General features: G+C 37.4%; 2 protein-coding genes and 1 pseudogene across 6 annotated transcripts; 1 reads left to right on the top strand and 2 right to left on the bottom strand.

Annotated features, from left to right (window-relative positions):
* Positions 1 to 5,683: 5,683 nt before the first annotated feature.
* LOC132169902 (uncharacterized) lies at positions 5,684 to 6,805 on the bottom strand (annotated as a pseudogene).
* Positions 6,806 to 10,826: 4,021 nt separating this feature from the next.
* On the top strand, positions 10,827 to 11,896 carry LOC132172147 (uncharacterized). Its single transcript, XM_059583598.1, has one exon. The coding sequence runs from the start codon at positions 11,466 to 11,468 to the stop codon at positions 11,751 to 11,753; it is 288 nt and encodes a 95-aa protein (XP_059439581.1). The 5' UTR covers positions 10,827 to 11,465; the 3' UTR covers positions 11,754 to 11,896.
* Positions 11,897 to 12,338: 442 nt separating this feature from the next.
* LOC132171697 (protein GID8 homolog) lies at positions 12,339 to 22,600 on the bottom strand. Of its 5 annotated transcripts, none has more exons than XM_059583081.1 (7): positions 22,485 to 22,600; positions 22,213 to 22,349; positions 21,280 to 21,439; positions 21,054 to 21,160; positions 17,885 to 18,016; positions 17,356 to 17,512; positions 12,339 to 12,685 (listed from the first exon to the last, which is right to left on the bottom strand). In XM_059583081.1, exons 2-7 carry the CDS (start codon positions 22,261 to 22,263, stop codon positions 12,564 to 12,566), a joined length of 729 nt encoding a protein of 242 aa, XP_059439064.1. In that variant the 5' UTR covers positions 22,264 to 22,349; positions 22,485 to 22,600; the 3' UTR covers positions 12,339 to 12,563. The 5 variants fall into 5 exon arrangements, with proteins under 5 accessions (XP_059439064.1, XP_059439065.1, XP_059439063.1 ...); XM_059583082.1 differs by having other exon boundaries at positions 22,213 to 22,332; XM_059583080.1 differs by having other exon boundaries at positions 22,213 to 22,290.
* Between the last annotated feature and the right edge of the window lie 2,253 nt (positions 22,601 to 24,853).

Below are 24,853 nucleotides of genomic sequence, written 5' to 3'. Positions count from 1 at the left end.
AGATTAAAACAAACAAAGGACATTGTTGTGAAACTAATGACTTTTGTTTTACGAGGTTATTAAATTATTCCTTAAGGAACATGATCCTCTTTATTTCATTTGAATTATATATTATTCAGTTAATTATTATAAAAAGACAAAAATATCATTCAATTATAACTAACTAATATATTATCCAATTAAATGATTCTAATTCATTCCTTTAAGGAGGAGAGAAGGGGCAATTGTGAAATTAGAGGGGGTGTGCTAAGGTCCAAGAGAGAGTGAATGGTAGTTAACACAGTAAGAGACAGATCGAGTAGATGGGAATTGATAAAAAAACAAAGTACCACGATCACATCTGGTTTGCTTTCCTATCTCGAAAAGGGCAACACAGGTCCCCCACCCCAGAGGCCAAGGGGGTGTCCTACATACCCAAAGGTCCAGGGTAATGTCATAATTACGTGTCGTCCGACAAGGCACTTCATCACCCTTCGACCTGAACACATCACTGCTTCACCCTCAACCCTCTTCCAAAAGGATTCCATTTTCATCTTTTATATCAATTAATCAAAGTATTAAACTTGTGATTTATAATTCTATAAATGTTTTAAAAGTAAAGTTATATTTTATATCACAAATGCATTATGTTGATCTCGTTACTCTTTAGAGAAAGCTTGAAATGTATAATTAATGTACTTTTACAATGTGACATTAGTTACAATTAATAGTTTACAAGTCTTTTACAATTTGTTTACATGTGTTAGTACGTGATTGAACGTTTCCAATCACATTATGACATGAGTCATGTTATAAGTCAAACATTACTCATAGTTTTTGTCCCATAATAATAATTGATAGACCAAATTACCAAATGCCTGCTTGAACAGAAGGCCAATACTTTTTAATAAGCTCCTTGGTCTTCTAACCGCTGTCCAAAGCCCAATGACCCCTTAGACACTCCTAATGAGTACATTGTAGGAGATCTGTACCCTTACTTAGTTCCTATATTAAAGTCTATACTATCAAGAGGCTCTTTCAACCAATTGATATCACATGAGAAAAGTCTTTGTGCACCATGATACCCACACCGAGCTAGCGTACCACAATTATGGTAATCATTTTATGTTAAATTCTTTATTCTTCCACGAGTCAAAAAAATAAAAATTATTTCCTATTTGGTATTATTGCCATATATTCTATATCCTTCCCATTTTGTGTGCTTTTCAATTTTCATATATCATGCACTTTCCTTATTTGATCTTCTAAATTGTCGATCTCAACCTCTTTAAAAGGTTAAAGAGGTAGCCATGGTGACGGGTATGGTTTAAGCAACTTCCTTATCTATTGTCATAAGTTATTATTCATTTTTTAAGTGTTTTCTACTATAATAGGTGTCGGAGATGACTTCTGTCATCACACTCGATAAGTCTCTTTGTTTTCTTTTTCTTATTCAAGTTTTTTAAACTTAGCTTCAACTAATAATAATAATAATAGGTGCTCTCATTAAGGTCGTGTTTTTGTATAGAAATCCATGTTTAAAAACCTCTTTTTTTTTTTAAGAAAAAAGAAAGCACTTTGTCCACTTTGGTAGCTTTAAGCCGAAATTGCAAAGAGAGAGCTATCAAAAGATGAAAAGGGAAAGGTGGCTATCTTATTCCAAATTTCAATGCATGGGTCAACTCATTACACAACACAAGGCAGACTCACGTTGGCCTTGTCACCTTTTTCTCACTGCTTCTCAAGAATTTGAAGTTCGGACAAAGTTTCCTTAAACTGGATGGGATGAATTTTTTTTAATTTAATTTATAAAAATGATATATATTTTTTCTTTTTTTAATAATATGTGATATATAAAAGTTTTTATTAAAATTTATTTCAACTTTGTTCTTACTTTAAAAAAAACATGTATATCGCTCATGTTTAAGGGACATATGTTACTTTTATAAATTAGATTGAAAGAAATTTCTCAAACCCTATTCTTTGAAGTTTATACATAAAGATTTTGAACAAAGTTCGATATTTTAATTTATGATTTAGAGTGTGGTATTTACATAATCCAAGTGTAATTGTATCTGTTTTTTTGGTCATGAATTTACTGTATTGATACTATAATAATGATAAAAAATATTACTCAATGAATTATTAGTTCAACTCTCTCCTCTTTTTCTCCGTCTCCCGCATTGATTTTTTTTTAAAAAAGGTTCAACTCTCTAACTCATAAATCAATAAATTAAACACAACCGAAATCATTGGAAGACAAAATGAATCAACCCTAAAATTTATCCAATCCAATGCATCAAATCAATCAAAGCAATCATTTAAACTTAGATTTTTGAATTTATACCAATTCAGCTATACTTGAATAGTTGAATTTAGTAAAGTGGGCTTAACGATATAGAACCTTTTTTTTTTTTTTTTTAGGAAAATGCTACAGGGAGGGATCTTTTCCACTTTTGATTTGAACGGAAGAAGAAGTGAAAAATCCTAAAAACGAAAATAGGATGGGCTTCAACAATAAACTCAAAACAAACTAAAACAGCATAGAAATAAATACAAAAGGGGAAGGCATCCCAACAACAAAGCGCAAATAGTAAAAAACAGTGCAAATACAAGAACAAATTCTGGATCCAGTCCAAAAGAACCAAACAGTAGGCAATGATGATTACCAATGATCCCAAAAGAACTATAAGCAAGCTAGACCTATTTCAGGGCCACACAAAGTGGTACAAATTGCAAAGAAATTCCATGAAAAGTCCGTTGTGGGTAAAACAGCAACCACTATTAAATGGTTGTTGCAGAGCAGGCACTGCAGAGAACCAAAAATGAGCTGTTGAAGGACGACCACCAACATCAATCTCTTCCTCAAGATCAAACCATGTCATGGCAAGGAGATAAAAACCCACAAAAAAAAACAAGACAAACAGCAAAATAAAACTGATATTGCAGAAAAACAGAAGTAAAATTACAACAAAAACAAGCACCATGAACACAATACTTACAGAACTTTAAGTATTATAATTCTTATTAGAAACCTCTTACAAAGTATTAAAATCGATGAAAGCAATCTCTTAACGATATAGAACTTTAGGTATTTCACATGGGGCTCTTGATTTATTCTCCAATTGCAATCCAAGTTGCAAAGAAATGTCAATTTGCAAGTTGACCCAACAGTGAGCCAGACCACCTTTGTGTGAGAACCCTAGCACATGAAGCATGTCGAGGTATGTGCCGCTGTCCCCCCCCCCCAAATGGACCCCACCTCTAACTCTTTGCCCACGTGTCAATCCATGCAATCAATCTCCTCTCAGCCACGTGGCATGACCTGGAATTGTCGGGTAGCGGGGGAGAAAAGCATTAAAGAAGCAAAGCCTCCCAATTCCCTCTCTCCTCTCTCACACCGAAAACAAGAACCGACAGATCAGCTTCTCGTGTCGGCCTTTTCAGGTCCTGACCAACATGTGAGGCAACCCTAGTCCTCGAAACTGTCCCCTTTTGGACGGTTCAGATTTATGCTCACTGGACATCAGATCTGGGACGTTGATATGAGTGATCGTAGTCGTAGTCAAAGTCACACGGGTCAAACATCAGCCTCTCGCGTGCGCGGGTACTGTCGCACGTGTGATTGCGTGTCCATGTGGAAATTGTTTTGACAAGGACTAGGAAAGATGGAAGAGTGACATGGGGGGGGAGGGGGGGTGTCAGAGTGGTGGGTCAAAGGGGTCAGGTGGTACGGGGGGGTGGTGGCTCGTGCGAGACTGAGCCATGGCTCACCATACACGTGAATGATGGTTCTTTCATTCATCACTTATACTTTCTCTTCTTTTGATGGTGGTAAAAGCTTGGAAGACTTGACCACTTGAGAGCTTGGCTTGGGCTGTTTTGAGTCTCACAAAAGGCTTTATTTATTTATGTATGGCCAATAATACTCGATTGACCCAAATCATATTTTTTTAGCGTGGGTGGGCCCGTTTACTCTCGGGTATGGCCCACTTAGAGACATGGACCAATTGGGTTCTTGCCACTTTGCTTCATGAACAAGAAGGTCAAGGTCCTGCCCATTTATGGTTCAAGAGACAAGGATTTTGCAAGATGTGGGAGCATGGGGGACATTGATAGGGGCCCATTTGGGAAGCAACATAATTTATGGTGAAGTCATATCCTAGAGTAGAGGACTAATGAAATGTTTTGAGACCCAATTAAACAAGCCATAATCATCATTTGGGTCATTAAAGTTGTAGCAATTTGAAAGAAAGTCCCTGGTGTGTGTGTGTGTTTGTGTGTGTTTTTGAGAGATGCAAATATTAAAGTAGGCGCCGACTATGAACTAGTAGCTTTCTTTAATGAAGTGACATGATATAACATGGAGACTAATGATATGTTCAAAACTATGTAAATAAGATTTTAATTATCATTTGGGTCACTAAGTCCTTTCTAATTTTGGGCAAAAACCATCAAAATCCCTCAAATAGATCATAGTGGCATTCATCTTTTGGGTGTTATGATTTGGTTTTGCACTATAGCCTTATAATATATATTCTTTAGGGAGAAAAAGCCCAAGAAAGCCCAAGGGTCTATTCTCCCCCAATGCTCAAATAAATCCTCTTTGGAAGTTTTTGTTCTAAATTAATCAAGCATTGTTGTTCTCATCGTTTGCATGAAGCTGATCAATTATGTTTCTTAATGGTCACATCATGGGGGTGCTTGCCTTTTAAGGTCTGGCTTGTCACTGGGTATCAATATCCTAAATGTAATTGCAAACACAATTAGCTATGTCAGAATTTAGTTCTGGACACAATATTATAAGATTTGTTCTGTTTGAATTTGAATTTCGATTAATGGAATTCGTACTCATGGTCTAATGATGATAGCACGGTCAAATTCGTGCAAAACAAGTTGCGATAGTCAGGAACTTCAACGAAAAAACTCTCCTATGCTTAAGTTAGCAAAATAGAGAGCTATAATTTTCTTAGAATATATGAGAATGGGTGTACATAAAATAGTGACATGACCTTCACTCATATAGAGCGTTCACTTGCGAGGTTTGGCCTTAGTTGGATTTTGAGCTGTTTGAATTTAAGACGGACTGAAATCATGGTATAGTTAATTAGTTATCCTCAATGCTACAATTCTGACATTGTTTAGCTAGTAGGAGTTATTATCTTCATTTAAATTGTCGTTATGCTAAACGTGGTTGGTTGAACTCTTCGGGTTTTTCCCTGTACTTGAATCATATCGTATGTTTTCTATTACGTACGTTCATTTGCATTGGCTTTCATGATCTAATTGGGGCTTGCACCGTAAGTTTTTTTCGTTCTGATCCAAATCTTAAGCTCCTAGATCCAATTTTTTTTTTCTCAATCGGGTTGGTCGACTCTACTCCAAAAGAATGATTCTGCTCTTTGGTGTGTTGTTATGAGTAAGTAAATTGTAGGCAATGCACTTGAAATCAAGAACTTTGTATAATTAAAACTCCAAGAAAGGCAAAAACTTATATATAGTACAAGATTTTTCTTATTTTGTCACCCCAGGTCAGAAAAATCATGTGGGCTACTACTCCTAGTGGCCACAGGTTTAGCATCCGACCAAGACGCCTATACGGTAAAACTCACAACTGAATTAGAAAAAAAAAACGTTACGTACACATTATAACTCTCAAGTCTGCCAACTTGATGTGCTTGTTGCTGGCTAGCTAGAAAGCTAGCTAAAGTTGAACAACACAGCAATGGCTACAAAACTCTTTTAGTCCCTCCTCTTCCATTGGCTCAAGGCTCCTCCAGGCGTCGGTCTCCGCCGACATGTCGAATATATGGGCCTTTGACATTGTCCTCGATGAGTCGCCAGCCCTCCGGCAGCCGGCCAAGAGATATAAACAGGTCCCTATTGGTGCCATTGTGAGGTAAAGTCGTTGATTTGTTTGCCAACCTTCATGGTTGGCCTCCGATGTGGAATCTGGGGAACCCCTAAGTGCTTGTGGTGACCCTTCAACTTCGTTCCATATGCCGCCATCATACACCTCAATATGACCCTTCCATGCATTTAGGCAGTCCCCACAGCTAAATAGCTTCCCATCCACCGTGACAATTTGATTAGGTGGCACATCTAGTTGCCACATCCCCACCACGAGGCCCCACTTCCTTGCTTGCATGTCGTACACCTCCGCCGAGCTACGCTCCCAGCCAAAGGCCCCCGGGCTTGCGTCCATTGGGTCTGCAAATCCCCCGACCATGCAGAATTTACCTTGCCAAGTCACTCCTGCACACTTGTACCTCCATATCGCCATGTCAGCCAACGGGTCCAAATGTCAAGTAGGGGATCATACACCTCAGTTGAGGCAACACACCTTGCAAATGTCATATTGGACTGTCCCCCTGCCACATAGATTTTGTTTTCGCAAACGGAAAACGCAGAGTCACAACGTGGCGTGCATAGTGGCGCACGTGTGGACCACTGGTTGGACCGAACGTTGTAACGCCACACCGACGATTGGATTTTAACATCATTGTCCACATACTCATCTGGATCCAGCAATCCAGGAACCCTCTCTGGCCTTGTAACATTGCTTCCCACCTATTATAAAAACATAGTCTCCTAGAGAGACCATTGCAAAGCCTTTCAAGAAATGGTTGTCAGTGATGCCCGGGATTGAGGTAGCATAGCTCCATGTGTTGTTAGAGGGATTGTAGCACTCTATCCTATTGCATATGTATGTGTTTGGCCCTTGCTGCCTCTGGCAAAACGCGGCATAGACTTGATAGCTCGATGCCGGACTTTGCGGCGATGGCAGTTGAATCGCCGGTTGTGGAGGAGAAGGGAGGGAACCCATTGGAGTAGCAAGGGAGAGGAGCTATGCTTCTTCTTTGTGTCAAATGGGAAAGAAAAACGAAGGATTTATGACAGATAAAGAGGATGGTTAGTGGAGAAGACAAGAGGATGTTAAGGCATATGGGTGATTGTTTCTATGTTTTTTCTTGTAGTAATTGGTGACAATTAATGGGATATTTTTGTTGGTTATTGTCTCATTCATTGTCCAATTATACAGTAGAAACAACTAACAAGAACATCCTACGGAAACTTCGAGGACTAGGTAATTATTGGAGAATCGAATTTGACATAATTGGACGAAAATTAATTTTATTAGCGTACTTGTTTAGGATGTAGTCTAATCCACCTTGGAAGAGGGGAGGGACATTAACGAAGTTTTTGGGGCTCTAGTACTGATCGTACAAGTATACTACTATACAAAAATTTCTTCAATTCAAGGGGAAATCCCTCCCTTGTGTGACAAATTTTGGATTAAAATATATATATATATATATATATATATATATATATATATGTGTGTGTGTGTGTGTGTGTGTGTGTGTGGCGTGCTATTTTCAATATTGCTTTCAAGTGTTTTTTTTTTTTTTGGCGTGTCCACAAAAGGGGATGGAAATGAGCGGGAGATTTGAATTAGTTGCTACCGTTAGCTTTATGGGGAGTAGTTCCTAGCCAATTGAACTACTCACTGGAAACAAGCTTTCAAGTTTTAATACGACTTCATTAGTTGAAACTCTCATAATGTTGGTAAATCAGGTTGAAATATGAAAGAGAAAGAAAAAAGAGCGGAAGTGGAGAGAAATGTATAGGCTACATCTTTATTATATTGAATTGTCTGAAACAATATTACATAGGTCTCTATTTATTGTCTGAAATTCCAATAAATCCTAAAATACATAAGAACTGAAATAAATTGGAGTTTGCATAGCATTTTTCATCCTAAATAAATTGGAAAAGAAAATTTATATTTCAAAATTCTGTTAGTATAATTAAAGAAAGTGAAATGGTGTCAGGAAGGGTGTCTCTACTTTTGATGATCAACCCCCCAAGTGGTTCTCACATTCAAAAAGAAGGGAAAAGAGAGAGTAGCCAAGCTATACCCATGGAAGCACACTCTGAAAAGTGAAAAAGGCACATAAAAAGACTCGTGGGAGCAAATCCATAGAAGATGCATGAAGGTCTGGAATCTTTTAGAGCCAACATAAATTGGGGTCTAGGATTTAGGGTTTGCTCATCCCAGAACCAGAAATGTAAAATGTGCCCTTCTTTTGAAGTAGGGACTAATTTTATACAAGCAAAAAGTGCACGCTCCTACTTCCTAGCCCTAGGATCTCATATCTTTATCTTCTTTTCATCACCTAGATTGAAGACAATCAAAAGTTTTTTTTTTTTTTTTTTAATGTTCAGGGAACAAAGCGCAGCCAAGGCATGTGATAAAGAAACCCAACTCACCTGAAGCTTTAATTTTGTCAAACAAACTGGACTGCCCATTCCTATTGTAACATGTCATCCTCCACTACCAATAATATTTCTCTATTTCTAAGTTTCCCTCCACAAAGGCAATAGCAATATCCAAGTTTAACATTAATCCGTTAGGCTTGATGATACCCATAAGTAGGGGTAGCAATATTTAATTGAACATGTTGGACCCTCAACTCTAATCTGTTTATTTTGTATTGGGTTCGTGTAAGAAAGTCACATAAAAAACTAACAACCTTAAATATTGTGTGTCGGATTCGGATCGTATTGAATTATGAGAATAAGCTTATATAAGTAAACTATAATGTAACCCATTTAATTAAACGAGCTAGATCTTTTAACACTAACTTCTTGATATAGTTTTAGGGTAAATGGTTAAAACCAAATACAGAAGGAGAGAAAATAGACAAGAGATGGCACAACTAAAGACATGTGAAAGTTTGTAATGGGGACATACATAAAAAGCCAGATTTCCACGGATTTGTTCCCCAAAAAAAACCTGCAAAAGCAAACGACTGAATGAGGAAGCACCATCAACAAGGAAATATGAGATGAATAATTGGGCTGACACTGTGAATGTTCACCGGCTATATTTGAATGAGATGGGAATATTTGGGCTGACAAAGTGCATGTTCAAACTGTCACTAACTCTTCTTTGGGCTTTTTGCCTTTACCCATCGGTTTCTCTGTGGATTCCTTATGGTTGAGCTTAAGCCTAGCTAGCCCTGTTGTAACCCCACTCGGGCACCATTGGAACCTGCATCAAAAAGGGCACCCACTTCAGGAAAATGCCAAGTGGTAATTAAAGAAGTGATATGCCATGAGACGTGACTAAATAAATTTTGAAGTGTTTGACTGTTCGCTCTAATAGTTGGATCTCATGAAAACTCACTATTAGGTCAAAAAAATTACTTAAATTCTTAAAAAAAACAGTGTGTAGGGAAAAAAACAGAGGTCCAAGACAAAGGGTTGGATTGGTGGGAGAGAATGACAGGTCGTGTATGAGGAATCCACATCCAAAATCGAATAAGAGATGGGTAGCAGGGTAGCAACCTATGGAGCTATGAGGAAGGTGGTTGTGGGAGAGAGACAAAAGGGAATTTAATGTGCATGTAAAAAGCACTATAGACTTGGAGGTTAAGACAAAAAGAGACAGAGATTATCAAAGGGAACCACGAACCATCCTGTAGGAGACAGAGCAGTTTCCTGCCAAAAAAGGGTTTTTTGATTTGATTGATCACTGTAGCATTTCATCGCCGATTTCTCTCTATTTTTTTTTTCTTTTTTCTTTTATTATTTATTATTTATTTATTTTGGATGTGAATGTTAGAGACCCAATAGTAATACAATTGCCGGAGAAATTTGAAAGTTTGGAAAGGTTATCACTAAGGGTGTAAAAAATTACCGAAAAATTAGAATCGAAACGAAAAACCGAGAAATTGGGGATCGGATTTCAGTTTCGGTACTCGATTTTTACCGGGTTACCGAAACCGGGTGCATATATGTATATATATACGGAGTCAGGAAATTTTATGGGAGGGGGCTAGCCAAATTTTTTTTTTCGGTTCTTTAGAATTTTTTTATTAAAAAAAATTATTTTGGTTGTTTTTTATAAACTAAAGACTACCGTAAATACCAAAAAAAGTGGACATTTGAAAGTAAGGGCCAAAAATAAAAAAAACTTAGTGGGTATGGGCCAACAAAATTAAAAATAGGGCCAAAAGTTTTTATTGGATATGGCCAAAAAATTTAAAAATAGGGCCAATTTTTTTTTTTGGAGGGGGCCAAATGACTAAAATTAAATTTTTTTTTTTTACTTACTTATAATTTTTTTTTTCCTTATTTTGGGGGGGACCATGGCCTACCCCAGTTCCCCGCTCGACTTTATATATATATACTTTAGGTAATGAAGTATATATATAAAAACCGAAATCGACTGGTAACTAAGACCCTGGTTAACAGGGGTCCTGGTTTCGGTTGCCCAAATCCAAGAATTGAGTACCCCGATTCCAGTCCTCGGTTTTGGCCAGATCGGATTGACACCTCTAATTATCACTTATCACCAGCAATATGGTTTAGTTAAGAGGATGATGTGTCCAACAATTATCTTAAACTTAGGTAGTATCATTACACTCAATATCTGCACTTGCACTCATATTTATAAACTATCAAAATATTTTGAACTATACCCTTAATCAGTGTAAGTTGGGTAAACCGTAAAGTGTTGGACGATTATTTTTTATTTTTGAAAAAATGTTTTGATGTGACAATAAAGTGAAAATAATTTTTGTGTTTTTGGATTTTTATTAATGTTTTTGCTTGAAAAAAAAAAAAAAAAAAAACAGAACAAAAGACATAAAACAAAAACTTTAACAAGCATGCTCCTAATTAACCCATTATTAAAAAAATAAAAATGTAGTAAATAATTAATGAACCGTAGTCAGTAACCGAAAGTTTGTATGGAAAAATCATACAACAAATCTCAGATTTGTGGTCCTGGAAACCTAATTAAAAGTTAGGTAACTATATTTGTCCGATGACATACAAATGTTAGCTATAAAATCTTTGTAACATTCGCCTAACTCATCACTCACTCAACTCGACATGTGTATTCCGGTCCGAAGAGTAATGCTACACGTACTTTCATTTTTACTCGTTCTTAAATTCAAATTATTGCAAGTAAAACAGAAAGTTTGAAAGCAAGTAGCATTTTTCCGGAAAGAAAGGGAGAGGGGCGAGGAAATGATCGTTCAACAGCCGAGGAATACGGATTCGTTATGCTCCACCCCTACGACCACGTTATGATAGTGAAAGGACCTTAAACGCAGAGGCTCTCTGCCCACTGCAACCCCATTTTGCTTTCTCTCTGTCTCCCTGTGGATGATAGAATTTTAGCATCCCAATGTCATTCCCAAAAAAGCTATATCACTGCAGCTGAAACTCCGCAGCTTCTTTGAAAGACCAAAAAGATTTTTCTTGCTTTCCAATTTCCTTTCCCCTCTTCGGTACTCGTTCCTTTTTAAGCCTTGTTGTTCCAAGCTGTGTTCCATAACAACACATTGCAATCGGCTCTGTTTCTCTGTTTCTTTCTTTCTTTCTTTCTCAACCTCGCAGAAAGTTTTGAAGAAAGAAAGCCCATTATTTTGCAGAAAGAGGAAGTGGGTTTTCAATTCTCATATTGAGATATGGGTTTGGGAGGAAGCTTGGAGTGGGTGAGTGCTTACAGTAAGAAGCGATGCAGGAGCCTGTTCTGGAGGATGAGAGCAGCGGTGAAGAAGGCTGTCAAGAATGCAGGGAAGCAGCAGCTCAAGTTCCAGTATGATCCTTCCAGCTATGCTCTCAATTTTGACGATGGCGGTTGCCATTTGGGAAAGGGAGCAGTTGAATTTACGCATGCAAGAAAACTTCAGCAGGATTTTCAAGATATCAGAAGAACTGCTTGGGTGTATGTTGTCTGGGTCAAAGCTGAGTGATCTTGTCGAGGGGGACACTCCAGTTTCATCCTACATATTTAGTTTTAAGAATCGATCAGAATTTGCTCATTTATGTGCTTTGCTTCTGTTTATGTTTTTCTCTAGGTAAATAAGGAACAAAGTTTTCGTGATTCAGGGGATCATTGCCAGTTAATGATTTCATGATTTGAAATTATGAAATATGGAGTAGTTACAAATAAGCGTTTTTTTTTTTTTTTTTTTTGACATGTCCACACAAGGGAAGGAAGAGAGAGATCCGAACTAGTGACCTCCGCTTCATAAGGCATAGTTTACAACCGATTGAACTATCCATTAAAGACTACAAATAAGCGTCTTAAAGTTTAATATATGTATAATGGATTTGGCCATTGTAAAAAACAAACTACACTTTCTTTAATGATTTTGATTTAATTTTACTCTTTTCCATAAAAAAAAAATTAAAAAAAAAAAAATTAAAATTAAATCTGGACCATTGAAAAAAAAAAGAAAAGGGTAAGCAATACACTCTGGGCCAACAATGGGCACTTTGATGTTGTAGGGCAAAAAGGCGCATCAACTTGAGCTCATCTATTCTTCATACAAGAAATCTGCAACAAATCTTGGCATTGAATATGATGAGATGAATATTCGAATCATTTGTACAACAGCATCTATTGAAAGAAATTAACTCCAATCTGAATAACATGCAAGAGATTATAACACCTAGATACGGTCATTTTCAGATAAAAGTACAAACATCATGTCTCATTACATTGGATTCTTGATCTATTCAATCTAAAAACACCTAAATCCTCCTCCACACTTGAAATTTCAAATGGCAGGGTCTTCAAGCGTGGCGGTAGACAAGTCATTTATGCGAGGATAAGCAGCCTTCTCATCAAGTTGGTTCTGGGCCCATATCAGCATCTTTAACAAGCTGGGGAGCTTTGGGTCTGTGGTTCAACCAAATTATACACAAGTTATTCACTTGGAAACTTGACATTGGTACAAGATTTCCAAAAGGTACTAATAATGAAAAGAAGTTGGGTCAGCGAAATTGGCATTTCCCTCTGAAAGCATCATCTAACATAGGCAAAAGACATTATTTACAAATAACCAACGGTTATTACTTCGCTCAATTATACAAGACAATTGCATTTCTTTCTTTTACTATAATTCTTCTGTGGAATCTGTATGACATGAAATTCATACATGAAATCATTGGAACCTGAAAAATAGGGGTGGCAATTCCCATTCGCCCTTGAATTTGGGTTGTGTCGAAACATGTATGCAAGACTATATGGGAAACAATTGGGTTAGCGTTTGATACCAAATTTGATGCAACACGATAGTAAGAGACCAAAAGAGACAACACCAGGTCAGGTTATCCATCCAAGGTCCAGGTTTGTTGTCCTCCCCTTCACTTCGAAAATACTGCTTGTAATTTAAAATCGTCATCAATATTTCTTTGTGGTGAATAGTCCCAAATGACCCATTTACCTTGAATAACATTCTCCTGTTTCTGTTTCAGCAAGCCATTTCAGTTGTTCATTGCTTATTCAGTCACCAATCATTTATTGTTGGACCCAAATTAAAAAAAAAAAACAAAAAAACAAAAAACAAAAGCAAAACAAAACAAAATCCTTTCAAGTAGCTAGCCTTTTATTAACTGCGGAGCTGGCCTGGACCCATGGAAATTTATGACTCTTTATTTTCGTTGGTCACCCCCAACATTTTTAATAACTGGTACTACTTGTTTGCACTTTTGTCTCTTTGGACGCTCTGTGTACCTTTATGAGAGTGATGACACAAGTACTAAAGCCTTTCATGGGTAAATTCCTAGCCATGTGCTTTGATGACATCCTCATATACAACAACTCAAAGGAGCAACATTTGGGCCACCTTACACAGGTTTGTGCCACCCTGATATGGAAAGCCTTTATGTCAAGCTTAAAAAAGTGTTCCTTCTTCACTGATAGAGTCATCTTTTTAGGGTTCATGGTTTCCTCTTAGGGAATATTTGCTGGCTCACAGAAAATTCTGATGATCTTAGACTGGCCCGAGCAAAAGAATAATTTTGGAGAGGTATACATAGCCCTACGAGATTAACATTGACCTCCTGCAGAAGGCTATTACCTTCAAGATGAATATTTATTCCGGGCCAACAAGATTTGCATCCCAAGGACGTTAGTATGAGATTTCTTAACTTAGGAGATTCACGCAGGTGGACTTTTGAAACACTTTGGGTATGATAAGACTATAGAAGAAGTCGTGTGCCAATTTTATTGGTCAAACCTAAAGAGAGACATTGCCAAATTGATTAGTCAAATATCGAACATGCCAATTGGCCAAGCACAGAAAGTAGAACACTGGCCTCTACACTCCTCTCCCTGTGTTGGACTCCCCTTGGCAAGATCTGAGTATGGACGTGTGCTTGGGCTTCTACATACCTTAATGCAGCATGATTCCATCTTTGTAGAAGTGGACCACTTTTCCAAGATGGCCCACTTCAATCCGTGTGCCAAGGCCTCAAATGCCTCTAAGATGGCAAAGCTCTATTTCGATAAGGTTGTCAAATTATATGGTCTTGGGAAGACCATAGTGTCTGATAGGGAAGTTCGGTTTATGAGTTATTTCTGGAGAATCCTATGGCACATGGTTGGTATGAAGCTAAAGTTCTCCACTGCCTGCCATCCCCAAACAGATGGTTAGACTAAAGTGTTCAATTTTTTTTTTTTTTTGATAAGTAAAAGCCAGTTTTATTGAAAGACTAAAGTGTTCAATTGTAGTCTAGAAATTCTTCTACGATAATTTGATTCTCCCCACAACTCAATTTGCTTGAAATAGGTCCATAGGCATGAGTCTATTTGAGGTTGTCCATGCTTATAAGCCTAGGAAACCTTTAAATATTCTCCCGATCTCTCTACATGCTAGGGTTTCTTAGTCAGCTGAAGCATTTGCACAACATGTTTCATGACTTGCACATGAGATCAGTAAACAAATTTTAGCAAGGGCGATCTTTTTTGTGTAGTCGGCAGTTTTGGGCAAAATTCTGACCTTAAATAACTTCAAGGAAGCGACATGCGATTGTGACGAACAAATGTTGTAGGTGCAAATGAAGTGAGGAGACGGTAGATCATCTTCTTCTTCATTGTAAGGTAGCTTATGCTTTGTGGTGCGCCTTCTTTGGTCGGTTTGGGTTGTCTTGGGTGATGCCAAGACGGGTTTCAGATTTGCTAGCCTGTTGGTGGTCTACGGGGAGAAGGGGGAGTGCTGCGGTCTGGAAGATAGCGCCTACTTGCTTCTTTTGGTGTCTATGGAGGGAGAGAAATAATAGATGCTTTGAGGACTTGGAGGGATCCTTGGAAGACATTTTATCCTCTTGTTTTCATACTTTGTACCTTTTGGACTATCGTGCATGTCTTTCCGGTGTCGATTAGCTACAATGATTTTCTTGTTCGTTTTTCCCTTTCTAGTTAGGTGATTCTATTGTATACTTTCAGTGTACTTTGGGGCGCCTTACGCTTTTAATAAAACTGGATATTACTTATCAAAAATTTTTTTTGCATGTAATGCCCAATATAAACAGCAAGCTGAATCACACAAGTGTCACATTGCATAAGAGACTATGTCATACTCCAAATTAGACATGAACAGTTCCCACCTGGATCCGTTCGAAAATTGCAAGCTCATAGTGCCCAACAGGTCGGACCAAATGCGTATGTCATTGACATCCCACCCAAACATGGTATTAGCTTCACATTTAATGTAGAGGATCTAATTCCTTATAAGGGCCAACTAGCTATCCTGGATGACCCTTTTGAGGACCCTTTATCTGACCATGACACCAACCATATCCCTGGTCCCATCCAACTACCCCTTCCACCAACACATACAGAATATATTGATGCTATTTTGGATGTGAAAGTTGTCTTTAACAGGGATGACAAAGTTCAACATTTCCTAGTTTGTTGGGAGGGCTGACAAGATTCTGACTGAACATGGATCATCAGGGACATGTTGCATCAACTTGGTCCTGACCTATTAAAGTACTACCTGAGCCACCAAGAGCCACACTCAATAGGGTCGAGTTATTCCCACTTTGGAAGAGTTGGTGCGGACACCAGACACATCCCACTGATCACACGTGTGTATGGGCGCCGATGTTGGAGGACAGCCCAGTCTATGACTTTGTGTTTGGGTGATTTTTTTTTTTTTTTATAAGTAACCATCAGTCTTGTTAAAAGCGTAAGGTGCCCCAAAATACACTGGAAGTATACAAAGAGGATCACCTAACTAGAAGAGGAAAAACGTACAAGAAAATCATAATAGCTAATCGACACCGGAAAAACATACGCTACAGTCCAGAGATACAAAGTATGGAAACAAGAGGATAAAATGTCCTCGGAGGACCTCTCCAAGTCCTCAAAGCACCTATTATTTCTCTCTTTCCATAAACACAAAAAAAAAAAAAAGTAGGCACCATCTTCCAGACCACAGCACTCCCCCCCCTTCTTGAAGACCACCAATAGGTTAGCAACTCGAAAACACATCTAGGCATCACCCACGATAACCCAAAACAACCAAAAAAGACACTCCACAAAGCAGACGCTACCTCACAATGAAGAAGAAGATGATCTACCGTCTTCTTACTCTTCTTGCACATACAAGATCTATTCACCACAATCACATGTCGCTTCCTGAGGTTATCTAGGGTCAGAATTTTGCCCAAAGCAGTCGACCACGCAAAAAAAACCGCCCTTGGAGGAGCCTGTGTCCGCCACACACTCTTCCAGGGAAACCTCCTCCCTTCCGAACACGCTAAGGATTGAGAGCTGAAGATTTTGTTATTGGCATTTCAGTTATTGAGATTTTGTTAGTGGAACTTCTGTTATTTCGCATTTTATTGTTATGTTATTTATTTTCCAGACTATGTTAATGTTTTTGGGCTTTATGTTACTTTTAGTGGGTGGTCAACCCAAGTATGATCAGGATTAGGTTTTATGTTATAGTCTATTTTTTAACCCAATTTTGTATTGTTTTTAGCAGTTTCCGATGAATAAAGAATGATTTGACGTCTCTTTTGCCTTTGTCTTCTTCTCCCCCTTCATGTTTGTTTTTCTATTTCTTCTCCCTTTGTTTCCCACTTCTTCTTCCTCCTACTTTCATCTTGGTCCCTTACTGTTGTGCTGCATCAATATTCCACTGATGGACACACTCAGGATATTATCGGGCGTCTCTAGTCTGAGCTCCTTCCAACCATTCCATTGCCAAATCTAAGGTGGTGATTGTAGCTAATAGTGGAATCATTGGAGGAGCTAAATCAACAATTTATACCCATCAGCACGCATATGCATGGGTTTATACAAGAATCCCCAAGATGATGGAGAAAACATCTCAAACTGTTAACCAGAGCCAAAGTCCCACTAGGATGATGAAGAAATTGTTAAAAAATATGTGATTATGTGCACGATACTCATATTTTTATTTATTCATTTCTATTTATTTATTTTTAGGATCTGAGCAGCAATATTTTTATAATGAGAGAACCATGATATATTAATTCCAGAGCCTGGAAAATGGCAAATATTACTGTTAAAGATCAAATGACAAATGCACTGACCTTTTTCATGGCTCTGGCTAGTAAGTATGGCTGCATTCACCTCACTGGCTGTCTTTAAGCGCTGTGATATGTCCAGAAGCTCTCCAACAGGACAGTTGGAAACATCTTCAAAAGCGAGAAGTGCAACAGTCTTTTCCAACTCTTCTAAAAAGCTTTGCTGCGGACAACTAATTTTCTTAGGCTAAGTGCTAAACCAATTGTATGCAATGAAACGAAGTTGGATAGTGGAATAGACTATATTCTTTTAACATTTCAACATTTATCCTATCATCATGTTTGTATATATAATCAACATTAAAACTTTGACATTTATTAACAAAGAAAGCAACAAAGAAGTTCATCACAAGAAAAAGAACATTTCAAACATTCATCCTATCTTCATGTTTGTAGACATAGTCAACATTAAAACTTTAACAATTATTAACAAAGAAAGCAACAAAGAAGCTTATCACAAAGAAGAGACTTTAATGATCAAACTATTCATGCATGATTGCAAGCCACACCAAAGTCATAAAGAATGAAGTCATACATTTTCTTCTCCCCTTGGTGCAAGCTCCTCCTGGGCGAACTCTAAAGCCTCTTCTACTTTCCCATTCCGAATTAGTTCTATCAACCTTTGTTGTTGAAGATGGAAAAACAACTGGGGATTTGTATCTAGTATCTGCATATAAAATTCAAATAATGAACAACTATAATTCTCTGAGAAATAGATGCATGACAAAATTTAAAAGAGAACACTTTTTTGATAAGTAATAATCAAGTTTTATTAAAAGCGTAAGGCGCCCCTACGTACACCAAAAGTATACAAGCAGAAACACCTAACTAGAAAAAGAAAAAAAGACCCACCCAAAATCCAACACAAGAAACCCCACAAACCCACCCAAAAACCCTCAAAAACAAACACCCAGAGAAGCCAAGCTAACCCACAAAAAACCTCAAAGAATCACCATCCAGCCCATAAAACCCACATGGGGGCACTACAACACAATGGTCTTGCCCTTCCTTCTCCGAGAAGGCCCGCTAGCAATACTGTAGTTAATGGAGCTTTTTAAATTTAACAGCTCTCTCTTGCCCTTAGTCCTAGGTTGCACGACCTTTATCTCCCATAAAAGAAAACACTTGTATATGTTCTTAAGATTCTGATTCAGAGAAGAGGGGGACACAACATAATTCTCTTCCCAAGGCTCCAGCTCAATGAGAAAAAAGATTATTCTTAGCAGCAAGTTGACAAAAGAAAGTAAAAACAGCAGATAAATAAACAAGCCAACTTCCAAAAAATGGGTTTAACAATATAAAGATTAGGTACAAATACAATTACTTATTCTGTGAAAGATTGTTCACAACTACCTCTGTGGAGTAGTTTGAGCCTATATCAGATAGTATTTCACCCAATTTCTAATGATACTACCATCATCCTCATTCTGGTAGTCTTACTGAAAAACAATCAAAATTTATCCTAAATCATGACACAGTTTGAGGCATCTATTTCAGAAGTCTTCTATACATTATCACTCTGCAAGAGAGATAATGCTGACAAGAAGAATAATCCTCATTTGAAAAGTTTTCATGTTTCTGGAATTTGATGATTATAGGAAGCTTTTAGAAAAATGATGCATGGGTTCCAATCCGTTTCAATACAAGTTCAGTAGCTTTGATGGATTCCAAGAGTTTTTAGGCTTTTGCAGTGCTCAAATACAGGCTGCCTTCGTGTAAAACGAGATGGAGAACCCGGATGAATAACAGTTAGTCTTTCAAAAGAGCTTGTGGTCCAACTCACCAGTTTCCCACTCTCCACCACTTTTATAGGTTATCTGTTCTTTTATCAGCCCCTCTTGCCTTCCTATCCTTCTGCTCTCCTCCTCTTTTCTAGGTTCTCCCTGTGTCACCCATTTCCTACTCTCCACCTCTTTGCTTTCCTAGTTTGTCCGTTCTCTTATCAGCCCCTCTTGCCTTCCTTTCCCATCTGGTTCTTCTCTTACCTCTTCCATCTTGCTATCTTTCCTTGGTTTGCTGTATCTCTTTCTATATCTCCAACCCCTGGGGACGTTCTCTCTACTTTTTTATATCTGTCCAATTCTACCCCTTTCTATGTCTCCCTATTGTTTTATATTTCTTATCAGTTTAAAGAAAAATACTTTTCAATCACAAGTTTGCTTCTCCTTTCTGTTTGACGAAATGCATGCCATATCAACCAGAAGTTTGAAGTTATCCTTACCCTGGTGTTACTGCCTAAGCAAAGCTAACAATGGGTCAGACTGGGACCATCTTTCACAGGATGGAGCAAAAACCTTGCATTTACATAGCTATACTCTTTAGTTGCGCACGCTCAAGCTAGGCAAGACCCTACTTTCTGGTTTATCCATTATTCAATCAACAACAAAACAAAACGAAAACATGATACTTCTCACCTACTTGAGCGAGATTGAAAAAAATAAAAAATAAAAAAAAACAATCACTCTGTAATTAAAAAGGTTTCAAAGAGCACAGAAAGTCAACTTTAACTGCTTTCAAATGCAGGTAGTTGATGGATCACTAGAGCATTTGAAAGCAGTCAGTTCAAAGGTAAGATCTAAAGGGAGGATGAACCTACCTTCACTACTCGAATTGTTTATAGTGACACTAACCAATTAATAATAGGATTCCAACTACTTACAGGAAAGATGAATTCTCTATGGTGGTCAGAGCTTGGGGCTATAAGCCAAGCAATACTGATACAATCTAATTGGATCGTTTTCTAACTTAGTAGATGTATTACATCCTTTAAAAGTACCTATATGTCTCCATTTGAGAAGGATTCCAGCAGGAAATTGGGCTCATTAATTGGCATTAAGGGCACTCATTCTTATACCTAGACACATCTACAAACTTTGGAGGTGCTTTTCAATGACCAAAAAGAAAGGGAATCCTAGCTAATTAACGGGCATCCCTTGCATTCTCTAACATGCTGAATGGAGAAAAAAAAAGTGCCATGAGAAAAAAAAAAAAAATCATTGGGGATAGCAATCTCATGCCCTACATAACAAACAAGTCTTGAGTTATATGGTGATAGTACTTTTGCTTCAATGTACTTTTTCATATTTTTCATATAGATCAATAACAACATAACGTTTGATCACTTCTTCAGTATTTTTCTTTATAACAATAGTTAGAATTTTGTCTGAATTTCATATATCCATAATGGAATAAATGAAATAAGAAGTAACATAGTAACCTAATTAGATACAGTTGCATAATTCATTCATTTTCAACAAAAGCCCTATTAATATAGGATGCGATCAAATTAAACTACAAGAAAATTAAGGGAAATAGAATCTTTATAAGGTTGTTGATGCTAAATTCGCAATGACCCTAAAGATAAATTTCAACATATTGTATCATATAGGTTATTATTAACTTCCACTCCATCATATCTCAATTCCAGATGGTCCTTATGACAAACCTACCAACCTATATAAACTTAGTTTAGAGCGCATCAACCAGTTAAATATGCAATGTGCACATTGCACATGAACTAATAAACCCCAAAAGCTCAAGATTAACAAATGAATTGGCTGTTAAGTGTGTGCAAAACAGCATGATGACAAGAACAATGTAAACTTTCCTGAAGCCATGGCTGAAGTAACGATACCATTACTATCACCAAAAACAAATGTAATATGCCAAAGAATTAGCAACAAATTCCAGATTAGGATATCCACCTCGGGATTTAAGTCATTAACTTTCTCAATTGCGTCCTCCACATTACCACACTGAACTGCCTTCTTAACTGCCATGCGATCTGTGATTGTTGCAAGATCTATGTCTGCTATTTACACATAAGGAGTAGCAAATATTAAACATGGCAGAAAATGAAAGAAAGAACCAACCATCAGCACTAAATGCCTACAAAGAAAAGAATAGGCAATCATTGAAAACTAAGGATACGTTCAGTTCCAGATTCCATTCGGAATTTCTCAGCAGCATCAACATAACCTTCTGTTACAAGGAAATTCATCACCAATTTATTCATGTCTTCCTTCCTAATCTTTACATCATTAAGCTTTTTCTCCCACTCTTCCTTCGTAATCACTTTCTTTGATGTAGCCTGTGCACGGATAGATAAAGACAAGATCACATCATCATTTAACAAATCTCTTCGGCCATGTTTTTCACACCCAATGAAACTGAAACTTGCTGCATTTCCCATTTCTCTATAATTTTTTTATAAGTAATCAACAAATATCATTAAAAGAGTAAGGTGACCCTAAGTAAACAAGAAGTATACAAAAGAAAACACTTAACTAGAAGAAGCAAAAAGAACAAGGAAATCACAATAACTAATAAACAGAGAAGACATATAAGCAGCTGTCCACATATACAAAGGTTTGAAGAATAAAGAAAATTAAGCAGCTGTCCACATAAGCAGTTGTCGCATTTCTCTAGAATTTTGATATGCTAAGCATCATAACCATCGATTATTAGGACAACTCCTATTTTACACACTCGTTCCGTCATAGAAAATGGATTTCTTCCTAAATGCTCTGTTTGGTTGCTAAGAAAAATAGAGGAAAAAGAATCTGAAACTAGTTACTCTTTGAATCTTTCCTACATTTCGAACCCAATAAAACAGAAACCACTACTCCACTGGACCTACTTTCACCTCTTTGGCTTAGTTGACGTCAGATTTTCACTTCGCGTATTCAAAACAATAATAAAACGCGTGTGCCAAATTTTCAACTTCCTTTCCTGCTCTAAATTTCTCCGCAACCAAATCAGAGACTAAAATGCCACACACACAGGCAGACAATTCCATTTCCTTTGAATTAACAAAAAGAATCACAATCAGCTAAATTGATAAGAACTCAAAAGAAGAATCACCATCGCTTCGATCTCTGCAAGCTGACGAATCACAATCCAGAACAGTGACATCAGTACTCCGCCTTCAAATCCATCCCCCTACGAAAATCACCAAATCAGAAACCGTCGCTTTCCAAATCGCTGCTCCACAAAAAACCCTAGACTCACCAGAATGCCCGCAAAAGAAACAAGAAACAAAAAAGTTCCTACACTCAAACCCTAGCGACGTCAACAAAAATTTCTCGGGAACTTTAGTTGTTTGTTTCCCGAGAAAATTGGGGACGGAAAGTTACCTTATGATGTTAATTGTGTTGCAACAAGGCAACTGTATGTAAATGGCGTTGCCGGCGACTCCTTTCGTCTCTGCGGTACATCGACTCGGTAAGGTTTTTTGTTTTCGGGTTTTTATTTGGATCCAGACTGCTCGGGTTCGGTTTTAGCCGCTTTGCCCCGTTAGTAGGGTGTACAAACGGAGCGGTTATAACCGCTTATAACATCCATCGTATAATGGCTTTTGTAGGCTGTTATAAAAAATTGTTAATCGCCTACAATTATATATATATATATATATATATATATATAATAACATTATTTTGGTGCATTTGATATAAGGTTTTGGTTTTGAGTTTAATGAAATTTGAGCTTTATTCATTTAAAGAAAAAAAAAATTATATATTCTTGAACTTTGTTACATTTTGAAGCCTTCTAATTATTTTAAAAAATATCCAAAACTATATAAAATAGGCCCTAAAAAGAGGTTTAAGGAAGTCTCAAAATGCCCATTTCTAAAAATCGGTTATGTAGTGTGGTTATAAATTTCAATAGAGGTAATAATTGCCACCTGCAACCGCTTGTACCGCCTATTTAGGGTTAATTTTTTTTTTTATTACTAGTGGTTTGGACCGAAATTAAATAGTTATATCGGTTTCAAAAAAATGTCATAAACTCATAAGTGATACGTGTTGTAAATCTAAATACTAACTTGCACTTTCCATCCAAGTTCTGTCCATTATTTTTTTAGTGGTGATCGACGTCAACACGCTTAAAAAAACGACACATGTCCCTTGTGCCATAGCTAACACAACAAATCACATGTCCTACTTGTGATATTTAAGCCATGTCAAATACCAAAAATATTAAAAAATAATCGAGCCAAATTTTTACCCAAATTGATTGAAACACATTTATTATTTCTCCCCAAATCGACTTAAAGCCCATTTATCCCTTTTTTATTGCCAAGTACTTTTGCGAGAACCAACTGTGCATTATATGGTGTATTAGATTTATGGGTCATGTAAAAAATTGGTGAGTCAGGGTTCGGGTTGACCTGCTGACCCACCAACCCAATAAAGGCAAACCCAAACACGACCTGCGAGGGACCTGGCATGACCCACTTGACCTATTTAGACCTAAACACGACTTGTTTACTTAATCCAATACGGCCGCAGCTATTTGACCTATTTTGACTCAAATACTGAAGTACGACCCGTTTGACCAATTTTAACATGTATTTATTATATAAAATATATAATATAATTTCATAAACGGGTTAAGACCACGGGTCAACCAATGGATGACTTTGAACATGTTTATCCAAACTCTAACCCTATAATTCCCCTTCAAATTTGTGGGCGGTGCAAAGAATTGTCAGCTAATTAGAGATTCTCATAATTTCAACATTCAATTCGATTTCTTTTTCGAGAGAAAACATGGCATGAAAATCACAATGTAGAAGACCCTTTACTTCAAAACCCAACCCCGCATCTGACATAAATTTATTGTTTCAAACCCAATTGCCAAAATGAATACTTGAATACTCACCATTTTTGCACCAAATTTTTCTCTGATTCGCTCTTCGCTTTTGCTTTTGCTTTCGCATCAAACGCATATACAAAACTCAATTATCTGCCCAAGAAATACCCAAATAGCATTCACATGTGCAAGAAAAAACAAAAGAAGAAATGGGTCTCAAAGATTAACAAGGTTCATACCCGAATCGATATCAATGATGGCTTCAAAAGGTGGATGAACGGTTACCAATGGTAATGGTGGAACATTGTCTCTAAAAGCATGTGATAAAAACCTGCACAAGTGTTGAGAATTGTTGTAGAAATTTGTGAGATGAAGGGAGGAAGATGAAGACCTCTAGGCAATTGGGTGGCTGAAGACATGTGGGAAAGGTTGAAGAAGCACACAGGATTCAATTTGGGTTGTGCCAAAGGTTGTCTTAAGTCTTAGCAGAGTGGGTTAAGTGTCAACGAATTGTGAATGGAGCAAGGAGGTGCCATCATTTGATTAAGAAAAATGGAGTAATGATACGATGCACGCCAGGCAAAAAAAAAAAAAAATTTATTATTTTAATTTTTTTGAAAAAAAAAAAAAAAATTTTTTTGCCTGACGTGCATCACTGTTGAATGCACGCCAAGCGTGCATTGTATCATTACTCAGAAAAATGTTAGACCGTAATAAAAAGATAATTTTAGGTGGTAAAAGGCCATAGGCCGCTATGGCCCCACCTACTTATGGCAGCTGACTAGGGAAAGAAAAGGTGCAGGCTGGTTAGGAGTGGGCTCTCAAAAGGGCTTTGTCAAGTGGGCTTTCTTACAACACATCTGGACAAAAGGGACTTGTTGTAACTTGTAAGTTATGGGTATCCTTTAAG

This window comes from Corylus avellana, chromosome ca2, assembly GCF_901000735.1.
Source record: "Corylus avellana chromosome ca2, CavTom2PMs-1.0".
NCBI classification, from domain to species: domain Eukaryota; kingdom Viridiplantae; phylum Streptophyta; class Magnoliopsida; order Fagales; family Betulaceae; genus Corylus; species Corylus avellana.
The sequence above is the reverse complement of the archived record's forward strand: the minus strand, read 5'-3'. Positions and strand labels throughout refer to the sequence as shown.